This window comes from Anas platyrhynchos, chromosome 15 (assembly GCF_047663525.1).
Source record: "Anas platyrhynchos isolate ZD024472 breed Pekin duck chromosome 15, IASCAAS_PekinDuck_T2T, whole genome shotgun sequence".
NCBI lineage: Eukaryota > Metazoa > Chordata > Aves > Anseriformes > Anatidae > Anas > Anas platyrhynchos.
This window is the reverse complement of record NC_092601.1, coordinates 12,027,576-12,042,852: the sequence shown is the minus strand read 5'-3', so window position 1 is coordinate 12,042,852 and position 15,277 is coordinate 12,027,576. Positions and strand designations below refer to the sequence as shown.

The 15,277-nt window shown below is 42.5% G+C and overlaps 1 protein-coding gene across 2 annotated transcripts; it reads right to left on the bottom strand.

Annotated features, from left to right (window-relative positions):
- Positions 1 to 941: 941 nt before the first annotated feature.
- REXO5 (RNA exonuclease 5) lies at positions 942 to 15,182 on the bottom strand. Of its 2 annotated transcripts, XM_027469482.3 has the most exons (19): positions 14,963 to 15,182; positions 13,793 to 13,914; positions 12,802 to 12,928; positions 11,862 to 11,949; positions 10,569 to 10,718; positions 10,326 to 10,414; positions 9,373 to 9,488; positions 8,395 to 8,533; positions 7,782 to 7,876; positions 6,878 to 6,980; positions 6,285 to 6,421; positions 5,854 to 5,962; positions 5,402 to 5,512; positions 5,156 to 5,293; positions 4,569 to 4,661; positions 3,856 to 4,075; positions 3,260 to 3,453; positions 2,541 to 2,650; positions 942 to 1,158 (listed from the first exon to the last, which is right to left on the bottom strand). In XM_027469482.3, the coding sequence occupies exons 1-19, from the start codon at positions 15,083 to 15,085 to the stop codon at positions 1,089 to 1,091; spliced, it is 2,334 nt and encodes a 777-aa protein (XP_027325283.3). In that variant the 5' UTR covers positions 15,086 to 15,182; the 3' UTR covers positions 942 to 1,088. The 2 variants fall into 2 exon arrangements, with proteins under 2 accessions (XP_027325283.3, XP_005018557.2); XM_005018500.6 differs by lacking the exons at positions 11,862 to 11,949; positions 12,802 to 12,928; positions 13,793 to 13,914; positions 14,963 to 15,182 and adding an exon at positions 11,226 to 11,365.
- Between the last annotated feature and the right edge of the window lie 95 nt (positions 15,183 to 15,277).

Below are 15,277 nucleotides of genomic sequence, written 5' to 3'. Positions count from 1 at the left end.
TCCTCCATGCAGCATCTCCCAACTTCTATGCCATAAATGGCTCTTTGCTCAAGAGCTGTGCAAAGCAAACTTGGGATCGAAAGTAGGAGGGTGTGATATTCTGTCAGCTGTAGTTCATCATGTCTAAGTAATAATTCTTTCAAAATTATCTTAGCCTATTCCAATTCATCCCAAGAAATCCTTTGTCTCAAACTTTGTAACAAATGTTTCCTTTAGATTTTTTAATGCCCAAAGCTTACCTAGGCATCCTTGTGCTTGCAAATTCAGTTTATTACCAAGAGATGGTCAGCCTTTATTTCTAGGTGGCAGTGGCTGCAAAGTACAGAGCTGAAGCTGTTCAGGCTGTAAACCATCGCATCCTTCTGCTGGTCATGTACTGTTACAGCAGCTCTGCACCCAGCTGCCCCCTGAAACCATGTGTGACGTTTGCACAGGTATGTGTGTGTCCCTCAAAAGGGCCCTTGTCCCTCCCACTGCAGCCACTGTAGAATTTTTTTTTTGAAGGGTGCTGGGAGGTGGTCAAGGAAGGAAGAGAAAGTGGAGATTATCCAAGAAGGATGAATCACCCATTCCTCCTTTCCATGGACTAAGGACAGTACTTTCCCAGAAAGGAGGCAGCAACGGCTTGAGGAGCTGGCACAGCACATTTCCAGAGATCCACGCAGTTCCCAAGAAGAGCTTTTAACTGTTGAGCAGCTGCTGTAGGTACTACATTAGCTTAGCTTAGCTTACTGGTTTGTGGCCTCCAACATTTTAGTGAACACAACCCAGCTCATCCATCAGGCTCCTCCAAGGAACCAGCTTGCTGAATTAGAGCACAGAGCAACAGTGATTGCGTTTTTTGCAATAATACTGCCTCTACTTTAGCCCCAGCTCTTCCTCCAGCACTTGCCTAGGTCACTGCCAGGAAAAATGCTACAGCAAGAAGGGTTAACAGGAAAGATGGTTTGAATAGCTTTTATTTTTAGACTTTATAAAAGATACAGTGAAAGGCTATTGTTCTTATGATAAGGGGGTCTTTACAGAGACATCAATATTTAAAGTAATTAAGAATATCTTAACAAAAGGTTGCTTAAAAACATGGCAGCTTAACAAGCACTGCTCCCTCCATTATCTTTTATTCCCATCAGACCAAGGCCAGACTGCGATTCATGGATGCTGCAACATAAACAAGAGATGTTATTTCTGTTCAGGGTAGCAAAGTTAGCTGGCCTAGCAGTGAGGAGCCAGGAACCCCCTGTGTCAGCACACTGAAAAACTGCAAGGTTGTTCTTTGTTTTTTTCCCAGCCAGTCATGAGTCATCATTCTTTTTAAACAAGAAGCCTGGGCTGAGCTATCATTCCTCTGGGAAACAGTAATTTGGGAGCCTCAGTTGGCAAGAAACCTCTTCCAGGCCTGAGAGGGTGCACCCTTTTTCCCAAACTGTCTCAGACATGGCTGAGTTATGCTGAAGCAGCATTTGACACCATGCTTGTGCAAGAAACCAGTTGTAGAGGGCTACATGCAATCAGCATTTGTCTAATGAGGGAAGAATTGCTGCTGTCTCGTTTTACATGCTGTTATTCTTTGGTGTGATGGGAAACCAGCTAAATGATCTGTTCTCAAGGAAAAGAAATTGACGTTACCAACAACTGCCCAGGTAGAGCAGACCATGCCAAGAGCTGCCTTTGGGACGTACCCTTGCTAAAAGGGCTTGTCACAGGCACTGAGCCCAAACAGCTTCTGGACTTGCGATGCCTCCCCCCCTGCAGGGACGGTGGTCAAGAAGATAATACAGCAGCACGTGTCCTCTCCTCGGGAAGCTTTGCAGGTAAGAATGGGGAGCTGGGCCTGGCTGCGGAACCTGACAAAAGAGCTGCTGCTCTGGTTCTCTGCTTCTATAGCAGAGCCTGGCTCGTGTCTCCCCAGAGGCCTGGTGCCCTGCTGTTGAAGATGAACTTCAAAAAGACAGGGATAGATGTGACCCTTGTCTGACTGGCTGAAGAGCAACACTTAGAGAACTGAGAGAAGACTGCTGAACTAAGAATATATTTAGTAACTAAGGCCTTGCCTGGGAAAGATTCAATTTTCTTGTTAATAATTAAACAGGGACTGGCCATCCATCGCACTTCAGGGCCCTTGGGAAATAAAGGGAGCCTATCTCCTGTGGAAGCATCCCTGCTTTAACCTCTGAGGCCCAACTCAACAACTGCGTCTTTCCTATGAAAGATAGCAGTGTTTTTTTTTTTTTTTTTTTTTTCCCCAAATCATGCTTTTATATTCCTGACAGAAGAATGGAGTTAACCTGGATCCCTGATCCATGCTAAGGATAAGCATGTAAGGCAGGGTACCACCAGAGAACTGGTAGATGGTGCAGGGGAAGGAAGGGGGAGGGGTATGATTTTATTTTGTTAACAAAATAACTTGACCATATATAAAACACTACCAACACCTAGTAGAACTTCTGAAGTGTGTTTCTCTCCCTCCTTAAATGTCTTTCCTGCAAGGATAGTGTAGTGAGGGAGAGGAGAGGACTCCTAGCAAAAGAGAGGCAAGTTACCTGTTTGTTCCAGGGAAGAGAACAACGCACAAGGTATTCTTCTGCAGACTTCTATAAAGCTTTTTTATAATCTGGTCCAACTTCTTCACCTTTTTCCTTAGATCCTGCTCCTGTGTAACAGAATACAAACACTGAAATCCCCTATTCTTCTACAAATATGTAACAATCACATCTGAAAGTGTTTATACAGAGACTGACCCTAGAGCTGTGTCAGGGATGGAAGGGGAGATTCTATTTTTGGATAGCATGTGGAAGTGCAACAGCCCAGCTGCAGGGAGTGCCACATACCCTACTCACACGGCACTGCAGGTTCCTCCACTAAAAATAGGAGCTGCACCTACATCTATTCTTTCCTGTAGGCTACACAACTTGTCGCTTCTCTCTGACTTCCATACGCCTCCCTATACCTGTGCATTGCTCAGCGTGCTCTCAGCTGGGAGGCTGCAGTTCTGCTCTGTGGAACTCACTGTTCCATAGGCCCAGGCTGTTTTTCAGTTATTCTGTACCCCACTAATGCCACATTATCTCCTGGGATATTACATCTTCAAGCTGCCTTAGGAAAATTGAGCCATGGCACCCTCTGCACCAGCAGAAGATCCAACTGCTACATACAGCTCTGTACCTAAGCCGCCTCCCAGTGATCACCTCTAGTTCCCAGGGCAGAGGCAGTTCCATGCCATTATCCTTGCTAACAAACACCAGCATAGCCTTAAACTCACAGAGTCAGACAGAGGCACCGTCTTCTCACATAAGCTGTTTCCTACTTGCTTCCCACTGCTGTGATTCATTTGCCAAATCCATCTCCATAGGTGACCTGAAGCAAGCGCCTTCCTACTTCTTAACTTGCTGCCCTTCACAGCCCAGCTGCTTATAACTTCAAGGGCATCCACAGCACTTTGTGATGTCTGGAATTCTGAAAAAAACAAGAAAGGGATCACCCTTTGCCAGTTATGATGCCCTGTTCTTTGGCACCTGCAGGGCAGTGCTAAAAAGGTAGAGGGCTAAAGGGAATGAGACACTGAAAATCACTGCAGTAAGCAGATGCTCATCCTGCAAACAGGTAAGTGTCAGACTACAGGACTGCCAGTTAAGTGCAACACCACTCATCTGGCTGTTCTCTTCATTTTTTAGAAGTGATTACATGTCTGTGCAAAGCTGCACAGTAGCCAGCTGTGCTTTCACCCAAGTATCTCGAATACTGTCTCTTGGAGCAGATGTGAGGTTCAGTTGCTCTTGCTGTGTCACTGAATTTCCCAGCACTGCTGAACAAGCTTATTTGAAGGAAATAACCAGGCTGCATGGCAAAGCTACTTACTGAGGAAACAGCAGTTCCTGTGCCTTCCACTCTGGAGATCCTTTGGCAGGAACAGAGTTTCCAGGCCTTCCAAGTGGCTGAATTCTTCTTGCAAGTCTGTTTCGCTTAATGACTTCTTTAGACCCGCCACATAAATCACACCTTCGTTTTCTATATCCTGTTCTAGTTCCTGTATCAGAACATCACAGTCCAGCATTGCAGCAGTGACAGGTCTCTGAACCTGGGGTGGGTCCAACAGGAACACACACAGTACATCAGCCAAAGCAGCTCTGTGTTCTGAGCTTCTGTTTTAAGTGATTCTGTCCAATTGCCAAAACTGTTAGCTATTTTTCCCTTCCGTGAACAATGTAATTAAGGAAGGATAGATTAATTAGTCATGAAAGATATGTCTGTAATGCAGGACAATTAAGAATACTATGTATGTGGCATTTTAACACCCGGTTACTTGGCTCCTCATTTTTAAGACACAGTTGCCAGGTCAGAACGCTTTCTAACCCTTTCTGTTGGCAGATGGCAAAGAAAGAGGGCAACAACTTTCTGCCATCTCCTTTCTGCCAGTGGCCCTAAATTGTCTAGAGGCAGGGAGATGGCAACACCACAGCCAGCCAGGATTTGCCCAGACTCTATGCTCAGGGTAGGCACTATGAAGTGACATATTAGTCAGTATTCCTGTGCTACATGTAACTTAGGTTTTTGCTATTTACTTTGTTTACCTTAATGCAGGATCCTGCTACCTTAGCTCCATCTAGGCTTTCCACAGCAAGCTGGGCAGCTTCTAGCACCTCATACTGGATACAGACGTAGGGCTTGAAACAAGATAATACACGTCAGATTTATGAATAATACACATTAGCCCTACCCCTTGTTGTAAGTTGTGTTTGTTTTTTTTTTAATAGCATATAAAAAGGGTTGGGTGGGTAATACAGGTAACACTCCATACACTGTAGCTGTTTAAAAAACCTTCAATTAACTTGGCAATTATTAGCAACCTTGTTTTGCCATTAAAGGCCTAAGCATATCAATTCTCTTGAGAGAAACAAAAATCATCTTGGTTTCACCAGTACTCAGTTAAAGCACTTCAGCTTGAGCAGCATTGTTATGCCACATCAGCTGTGCTTCTTGTTGCTGTGTGCAGCAGCTTTTATATGTGCTGAATTGTTGTAGCTCATGACTAAACAGCCAGAGGAAAAAAAACACAAGAGACAAAAAAAGATATTTAAGTGGTTCTCATCCCTAGCTATCCTAGAGGTTACTCTGGACTTCACTGCCTGTCAAACTGAATGCCTTGAGTGCCCCTCACCTGGTATGTTTCCGTAACCACTGTCAGAGACTGGATTGGTCCACACTTCCCAAATTCTTTTTTCACAGACTTCAGGCAGAAACTTTCTTCAAAAGGACCTGCATAAATTGTCAGCATGTCAGTCAGCTTGCTTCTCACCTGTGGGAACACAGACTAGAGAAGGACCTTCACAAAGCATACATGTCTCTTTCCAAGTTGAGCAATGAAGACTAGTCTTGCTCAAAAAAAAAAAAAAAAAAGAGATACCTTCTCACAAAATCCAGCAGGAAGATGAGATGCAATGTACTCTGGACCCAAACTGAACTGAACGATACTGAATGTGGAGAGGGGAACATCTTCTAAGGCTCTCTGAAGAATCTGGGAGGAAAAGAGTACATATGGCTCAAAGAGGTGCAAGGTAATTGTACTGCAAAAGATCAGAAACAAAGCTCTTGAATTTAGTTCTCCACTTTAATTGTCATTATTGTCCAAGGAAGCCCTCAGGCAGAAATTCTTCTTTAGTGAGTCATGAGAGGGTGATAGAGGATCAAAGCTTATTTCTGAAATAAGAAAATGGATTTAGCTAACCTGGTATTAACACTATTGCTAACGCTACTGTCAGCCAGCTTTTTAAAATAGGACTCATCAACCCACCCCCAGAACAAGAACTTCAAACTACTTTGAAGCTTGCTTAGACCAACCCACCCAAATCCATTCACCTGTTTGTTTGAAGTGCTTAGGTTACTCTGACACAGGCCAGAAGAGTCCACTTCTTGTCTGCCTAAAAGGAGGGGTTTTTGGCCGGTCACCTGCAAGCAGTCTAAAAAACTAGCGGAGAGAAAAAAAAGCTGTGATGCACAGTAGTTATTAATACAGTGAGTTAAAAGCATGTAAGGAAGTGCCTGTCACTGAGAAATGACACAGTTCATTAAAGAAATCTTAAATAATATTCTTGCCCTCAAGATCAAAAGCAGCCTGGAAAATGCTTTGTGAAATTTAAGATACTATTTCTGAAAATTTTACAGTGTTACTCTACAATTATCTGTGTCTCTCTAAAGGCACTGGTGGCTTTTGAAAACATAAGTCACTTCTTTGATTTCACTGAGGATTTGATCAAAGGAAAAACATGCATATCTGAGAATCTTATTACCATGGTTTGGATAGATGCGGAGGATCATTCAACTGCTTCTGGACCCTACATCCTTGTGGCTGTAACGCAGATTTGTTCTGTGACACCTCAGTCAGTCTTTCAGTTGTCAGCAGCATTTCCAAATTTAGTTCTGCTACCTTGTGGAAGGAAGAAGATGAGTAGATTGGTTTCATCTCAGCTAATTGTAGCTAACCAAGTAGCATGTGCCTTCTCTATGAGTCACCTAGGCACATTCCACAGTAGTGGAGAAAGACAAACATTCATTTTTTGCCTTATTATTTTCTGTTGTCATTTTAAGCATGCAGCACTTAGGGCATCAACCAGCACATCCAAAACGTCCTCTCAAGAAACCAACAGTACAAGGGGATTCAAAAAACCTGCTGCCAAAACATACGAGGTCCTCACTTCTTTATTTAGAAAAAAATGATAGGTACTCCTGTAGGCTGCAAGCGTCTGAATCTTTCTTCCCCCAATGCCCCTCTGCAAGATCAGCCTGATTTCTCTTTTAAGTCAGTAAGAGGATGGGCAAGAATGCTTTTTCTTCGTATACACAACTTGTATATTCTGCTGTTAAAGATATTAGATATAGCTACCTTTGCTGGTCCTTGCTCAATAAAGAATTGAGCCAGTTCCAATGCAGCTCTTGCATCTTCTGTAGGATCATGACCAAGGTTCTGGTCACACTGGATCTCCTTCCTAGGGCATCAAAATTAGGTGTACTGGCAGGTTATCTGTTTTTCCATACTGACCAACATCTCGTCTTTTCTAAATTGGGTCCTTTTCAGGCAAAATAGCTTTCCCCTCTCCAAAAAGGATTTCAATTCTGTGCAGCAGTATTCTTGTGAAATATTCCCCAAAGTTACTGCAAGAAATATTTTTGCAACATTGAGCAAAACACCGTTTACAGGGTTTGACAGAAGCAGCAGTAATACTTGGTATTCTGAGGCATGATTATTTTTAATTTTGCTTTTTCCTTGACCAATGACCCAATGCACAGGCAGGGAGGCAACCTCCAAGTCAGTGAGGTTTGTAGCTAGAGAAAGTGGTGCGTGCTGGATTGCTAAGATGTGCTATGATAGCTAGTATAGCGAGGGACATGATTAAGTCAGTAAATTATACTTCCGTAAGTTAGCTTTTCTTTCTAGATAACTGCAACATATCTCATTTATGTGAGCCAGAGTTCATTTGCTGCTCTACAATTTCATATAGTGGTAAAAGTGCAGAAAAGCTAGTTTTGTGGTTCACATACAAATGAGCTCATTACTGGTTGTGTCATAGCATCCCTACTTGCTCAAAGATAAGCTAATTTATGACACTGCCTGATGTTTCAAGCACACAGTAAACTCCTCTTTATTGTCTATTCGCACAGCCTGCTCTCCTTCCTTTTGAGTTTTATCAGAAAGAAAAAAATTCTTATCCTACTGGTGGAAGAGCAGGACCCTATAGCCCCCATAACAGTTTCTAATACTTTCCATGACAATGCAAAAATAATCTTACCCTAAAACAGCTTTGGCTAAAAATTTTAGCTTAAATCTTCGACCTTCATTTCTGGCAAAAAGCAATGAAGTATCAATAACACTAGGGTGGATCATCTGGAGGAGAGAAAACATCACCAGTTTAATTAAGAACAGCACTCACATAGAATCGGGCAGTGACTCCATTATCTGTGCCTCTGCCCTTTCATTTCAGTTGCCCATTTGTCACTGACAGATAACTGGTTCAGACAAGAGAACACATGGGAACCATGAAACAGCCCCAAATCTCCTTTCTAATGCTCTGTTGGGAAGACCAAGGTGGGGTTGGAACGACTACGACTCAAACATTTTGGCCGGTTAAATTCAATACAGGAAGGACTTCAGTTCTTCCTGTGACAGTGATTGAAAGCACCTGGCTGAAGCAGAAAGGTGAAGCTTCTTCCTTTTGGGTTCTGAACAGCACCTTGCAGGTTTTATAGATGTAAGGGGAGTATTTCTCTTTTAAATCCTTACAGCCATAAGGCTACTCATAATGAAAAGCAACTAACAAGTGTTTACTGATTAAAAAAAAATTGAACTTTCAGACCTGAAATGAATAGCAGTTCTGGGAAAAATACTCTTAAAAGCATACTCACTTCCAAAGCCTGGAGATCAGCATTTAGAGAATGACCCACCAATACTGCATCATGCGGCAGTATTTTTTTTAGTCTGCTTTGTATGTCTGGCAATCTTGTTTTCACCGGAAGCAGCATCTTCCTTGTGATTCCCGAGAATCTTCAAAACAGAAAGTGGAAGGAGTACAAGCTGTGCATCAGCAACAGCACTTATTGGAGAACATTACAAGCAGCGTATGTAAAATAAGAACCCAGTGTAACAAATGAGAGAATGCAATTTATTGCTTCCTTAAATGCATTCCAACATAAGAGGATATACTGCACAAATATTAAGCTGCTACAGTTACCATATCTGTTTCAAAAGTTTGTTCTTTTTCAAGCATAACTTAAGTGATGCAGTTCTTAGCATCAGATAGCACAGGTAAGGAAATATTGCAAAGCTGACATGGAAGGAAATGCTTCCATGTAACCTGAGGGAATTGGCACTTCACCTCCTGGAAACATACACACAAAGTCTTGGAGAAGACGTGGCTTGAATTTTGCCTTCTTTTGTTATAATACTGAGCCCAGCCCTAGAGCTTGAAGTGAGTTTATGACCTGCACTGTTCATTTTCTATAGACGAGCAAACTTAGCTAGAGAGCAGAGACCCAGACTGCAATCCCGTACTCTTACTCACCCTGTGTCCTACTTTATATCTAGAAGTAAAGAGTAACCTGTACTGTGTATCATTAACCTGTAACAGAACTTTTCCTAGAACACTGCAGAATGATAACGCTTCTGTCTAGACACAGGGGCACTGCACAGCAGGGAGTGCATACATAACGCTGGTTATTCTACCCACAAAGCACAAACCAGATTCTTAACACCAAGTACAATGCAGTAGACATTGGTGAGTAGACAAGTGTACAGACCAGAATCTTCTGCAAGGTCCTGTGTTACAGGCTTGATTTGAAAGGCTTGTAGCTCTTGAAGAGATAAGACACTTCAGTACGACTCACCTGGTGCGGTAGTTCACTATTGTGCTTTCAGGTTTGACTAGTTCATTCAAGAGGCATTGACCCTGTGCATCCACCAAAGAGACACGAGTGACTTCATTTCCCCTTGCAGTCAGGCACTGTCAGGAAAAAGCAGAGGCAGCTTTTGAATCAGCACAACGCTGCCATTCAACAACCTTAGCTGAGATCTGCTTTGGCTACAGCCAGCATCACTGCTAAGGAGTTGCTTTACTTAGAGATCTGCCAGTTATAGCTTGCTTCATGCTGTAGCATGCTTCGTTTTAATTGTTAAATGCCCACCATAAACACAGCGAACACACAGGCAAGCACAACACAAAGATAGCCTTTACAAAGAAGTGCTGATTTCACAGAATCAGTTTGTATTCTGCACTGCAGGGCTGCAACTGAAAGCACCTTCACCAGAGAAGATAAATATAATTTAAAAGTAGGGCCCAAATCACATTGTTAGTCACTCAATGCTGATGCCAATGGAGCATCTCTGCAAGGTCAGAACTGCACTAAGAGAGGAATCCTCACCACAGCACGTTGCTGAAAGAACTGGAATGGCTAAAGGTGTAACAGAGAGACATCTCTGCATTCCCAAGCTTTGGGGAGAGCTGGGAGAAGGAGAGTTACTGCAGCATTGGTGATGGACCTGGCAGTTCCAGATGCTGTTCTGAAAACCACCATGTAACTGAGTTCTCTGGAGGAGAACTCTGAGTCCTTCCTGTGGTTGTATTAACACTGGTACCATAACTGAAGGGATTGGAAGCAGATGTATTAATACATCTATTGTATATTTTATATATATATATATATATATATATATATATATATATAATACATTGATTAATACATGGTTTAATAAATGCCCAGGGTGCCTGGCTCATTTTGGAATAGCTGCTTGGAGCTCAATTGCTTGACTATGCTTTGTAAGGTCACACATTTATTTTTACCATTTCACAATCCAGACCAAAGAGGGGGCTGCTGTCTGTCCTCTGCTGATCACACTCTGTATGCACATAACCCTTACATCCAGGGGAGCCTAAAATGAAAAGACACCTGTGAACAAGACACAGACCTCCCTCTTCTAACAGAAGTCATGTATCTTACATGACCAGGCATATCATTAACTGGCAAAATTAAAAGCAAACAAAAACCAACCCAACCCAACCAAGCAAAAACCTCAAAAAACTGACCTTTCATGGGATAATCATTTTTTTTCAGCTCTTCTACAGTTAGAATGTACCTAGTAAGGCCTTGTTTTGATTCTCCGTATTTCCGGATGATGGGATCACATTGCAAGTCTGAGTTTTTAGGAATACATCCACTGCTAGTGGAAATCAAGCCTGTAACATACAGAATCACCTGTCAAGTTCAGATAGCACTCCTTACTTGCAGTTTTCTGCATTAGTATGCACACTAAGAGGTTACACCATTTCACAATAAAACACTATGTGGAACAATAAGATATTATATATATATATATATATATAAATAAAAGGATAAATGATATATGCTGACGTGTGACAGGGTATTTGAATCCTACTCCCAGTTTAGCTACTGGCAGTTAGCTGATTGTGAGCAAGTCACGTCACAAGTCTGTCTCACATTCCTTTCAGTAACAGAGAGAACACTTTTCTCATAAGCATGACAGCATAGTCATCTGTTATGTAAGCTGTAAAAGTTCTCTTTTTTCCTACTTTCTGTGTGAAATTCTTTTCCTGAAGTGTTATTAGGAGAAAAGACACTCTGTGGCTCAAAAAGAAGCAAACTAACACCAGAATCCACAGCTGTATGAAGTCTAATTATTTTGTAGGTGATTCCCTGCAGATTGCACTTAAAGAGAAATATACCTGACATCTCAGATCTGTGACTGTGCAGTAGGTTTACAGTCAGGATGCTAGAGGACTTTGTCAATACACTGAAAGTAACAGCTGTTCATTCTCCCATTTAGGACTGGAATTCAAGATTCTTTGTTACACTTCTAACAATTTCAGTGAAGTTCTCATTGTAGTCTCTTGCGGGTTTTGTACAAGCCCGTTGGATTACAATCACCTCTATAAAGAGTGTAAAAATAGGAGATCAGTTGTCAACATACCTATTCTTTACCTTGATTTGCAGCTCAGCATAACAAAGAAAACTACAAGCAAATGAGTAACATCTTAGCTTGAATCTACTTTATATCTGTGTATCTATTATTAGATATATGTTACAATAAAATAACCACAAAATGGATAATGAAGCATCAGAATTTTGGGTTAAACTTACTAAGGTTTTCTGTTCTTTTTGCATATACTTATGACAGTAAGTCCAACAGAGAGTTACTGAACTAGTTAGAGGAACTAGCCTCTTGGCTATTATACTTGTTCCTTTGTAAACAAGTTTAGCATAGCAGCATGTTGGGATAGCACAGCATGCAAAGCTATTAAATTACTCTTGAAAGCAAATCACTGTGACTAAAACGGATGGTGCAAAGCCAACCAAGATACCTTGTGCATTGTTTTGAGTTTTCACATCTGCTCCTTCTCCATAAAGGTTGGCTAGGAAGCTAGCTGAAGAAGGTGGTAATGTGAATCTCTGACGAGAAAAAAAAAAAGAAAAAAAGAAAAAAAGAGATGTTTTAGGAACTTTGAATCACAGCAGAAATGTCAAGTATATAAGGTGCCTCTTTATCCCCACAGCAATGAAATTTAGAGAAAGGTAGTTAAAAAAGTAGCGGAAGCACATTGGGCATTTTCACAAGAAAACAAAACAAAACACAAACCAAACATTTTGATGATAATGCACACTATAGAATTCTTTGTACTAAGGAAAGATTTGCCTTCCCAGATATGACTGCGAATGTAAGTTTCGGACTTTAATTGATAGAAACTAAAGCACTTCCAGACTTTCCAGCTAAGCTGTGATTTTGTATTTGCTGCAGTTCAGAGAGAATTCTCTAGAAGTTCCAATCAAAGCACTTCTTTCTTCCTTCAAAAACGTTGCTTGTAGCTCAGAATAATGCTTTTGGGAAATGGAAGAAATCTGATAGAAAGTGTAAATTGTTAGAGTGAGATTTTTCAACCAGTCATAACTCTGAGATTCTCCTCACTCATAGCTTAAAGTAAGTTTCAAATCAACTGAGGTATTTTCAATCTCCCGGGCATCCTGAAGATGTTGGAAGTACAGAGGGCTGAAACACCAATGTATGCATATTTCACCTGGTAAGGCTTCAAAGACCTAAGTCTTGAAAAAACCGGCTTCCAATATTAAAGCCATGGTCTTTGTTCTGGGCTTACAAAGGCCACTAACAGATCCTCTCATTGCTTTAGGAGTCAAAAGGCAGACTCTTCCTATTGGAAAGACAATTTCACTGCAGCAATAATCATTGGGACTTGCTTTAAGGATTGCAGGAATTTTAGCAGACATCAATATAGCTTGGGGACTTACATGCTGGAACACTTTTCTGAGGTGTTTGAACTGTAAATAGAATTTGTAGAAATGGAGTTGGCTCATCTCATGTAGAACAATAACCACAACCCCTGCCAGGTGGCTTTGGTGATAAATACGGCACCAGCTGCAATTAAACAAAAGAAATCAAAGCAAAACAATCATCAAACACTCTTAAAAACAAACTTGGCACCAACCCAGCTTTTCGGTCAGTCAGTGGCAAAGTGCCAAGTGACTTCAATGCGAAGAGGCTTTTATAGCTTATCTCAGCCAGCCACATATTCCTAGAAGCAACATAACATGAGAAACAGAAAGAATGAATTGTAGCAAAATTCTGTTACAGTACCATTTCAAGTCATAACCTACCCACCTCATTTATATTAATCAGAATATGAATACATACAAGTAACTTCAGCTGTAGCGATGCAGTCTAGTCAATCAAACTGAAGAATGGAATCATTTCATCAAAATGAAAGCTTCACAAAATCACTTTCTCTTTGACAGTAAAAATCCAAAGTGGCGCATTTTGGCCTTTAGCTTTATTATATTTCACCATATTTATGCCCTCCGAGGTTGTATACACTCCGCAGCCTCCCACTTCCATTGCTGAGAAATTGCCCCGAAAAAAGGCAGTGATTAAAGTGTCCTTCCCAAAACACTCTAGAGAAAACATTTCAATTATATCTGTCATGAAATGTTATGCACTAATATTTTAACATATTTTTTTCCTCAGTGTGTTTTTTGTACAAAAAACGTTTAATTTTTGGTAACTGCATGAAGCAAAGCTATGAAATGGTAGAATTTTTATCAGAGAAGAAATTGTGGTCTCCAGACAAGTCTAACAAGAACCATAGCTACACAATGTAGCCTGTCGTTACGGCATCTGTGCTGCAAGGATTCTAAAACAAGCATTGCCTATGCCTTTAGGTAGGTTTTCACAGCATACGAGGACATAAGACAGGGTTGATTCCCAAATATGAAAGTGTTATACCTGGGCTGTGTGACATTGTAGCATTTTCCCAAAGCTGCGTACTTTAACAACTCGTAAACCTGGTCATGGCTGATTTCACAGTCCTCACCAAATAAAGCTGCAGACAAACGAGATGACTTTTCCTGCAAAAAGGAAAATGCCAGTAAAGAAAGTTCCATGTGATCACACAAGTTTGCAGAAAACGAAGTCAATTATACAGTAAAAGGAAACTATTTACCACTCAGGTGCAATCAACTGCATGTAAAATAACTCTTCCATTCAGTATGGGCAAAAAGTTCCTTTCCAGATCCCACTTCAATACTAAATTCACTGTCAGTGTTTCAGTAACCCAGGTCCTCTAACTTCACAGATGTATTTTGTAACAACGAACATGTGAAGACATATATAGTAAGGAGACTTTTAAGGTTACTTAATTTGCAAATATGATGTGCTATAGTCTCAACCCGTTCACCCACTCCCTGCTGTAGAGCTTTGGGCATTTATAGAAGAGTTACATGTAGCCATTTGTTCTGTTGAAACCCATTTACTTCATTTACACTGTGTCATCTGCTTTGGTGGATGGATCTGCTGGCCTCTACAGGAAAAATGTTTCATTGATATGCAAGGCAGATGCGAGGAAAAAAGCATCAGACTAAATGAGATGAAATGAACACTACCGCACAACTCTGCACAACAGCTCTTTAAGCCGTGATCCTAAAATCAAGAGTTCTCCCAAGCTGGCCAGCAAACAGGTACGTTATTTTGGAGGTCTCCATTACCCATCTGCCCTGTTCCGATAGCGCTCTTTTGGCCTGCAGTTTTTACAGATGCTCTTTTTTACCTAATGAAAAGACACTGTGGCATACTGATGTCATAGCTGAAAAGAAAAAATTAGGAAAAAAAGCACAAACAAGCAGCCAACACTACAGATGGAATCCCGCAGGGGGCTTACTCGGGTATCTGCCTCGCTACCAGGCGGTGTTTTCCTCAGCACGCTAACGAGCCTCGTGCTCGTTAATTGCGGCAGAGCCTGCCCCCTGGGCTGTGCTGGTGCAATTTAAGGCCTGGGTTAGAAGTTAAACAGAGGCGCCAGCCTGTGAGGCTGAGCGGCCAAACCCCCGCTAGGAACCCGCGGCGCCATGGCCCCCAGCCCCTCAGGCCGACCCGAGGCTCCCCGCCCCGGCCGCCCACCTTCGCCTTGTGCCGGCCGCCCCGCTCCGTCCTGCTCCTCTTCCGAGCCGCCTCCAGTCCCTCCGCGGTGCCATCAGCCTCGGCGGGCCTCTTGCAGGCGTTCCCGCAGCCGCTGCCGGCCATGGCCCCGCTCCGGGCCGCGGGAGCCTTCCTCAGGGCCGGCCCCGCCCCGCGGCCCCGCTCCGCCCCGCTCCGCCCGCGGCCCGGCGGGAAGCTCGAAATGGCGGCCGGCGGCCTGCGCTGAGGCGGGGATGGCCACCAAGCGCCTGGCCAGGTGCGGGCCCCGAGGGGGCCGGGAGGGGAGGCCGGGAGCGG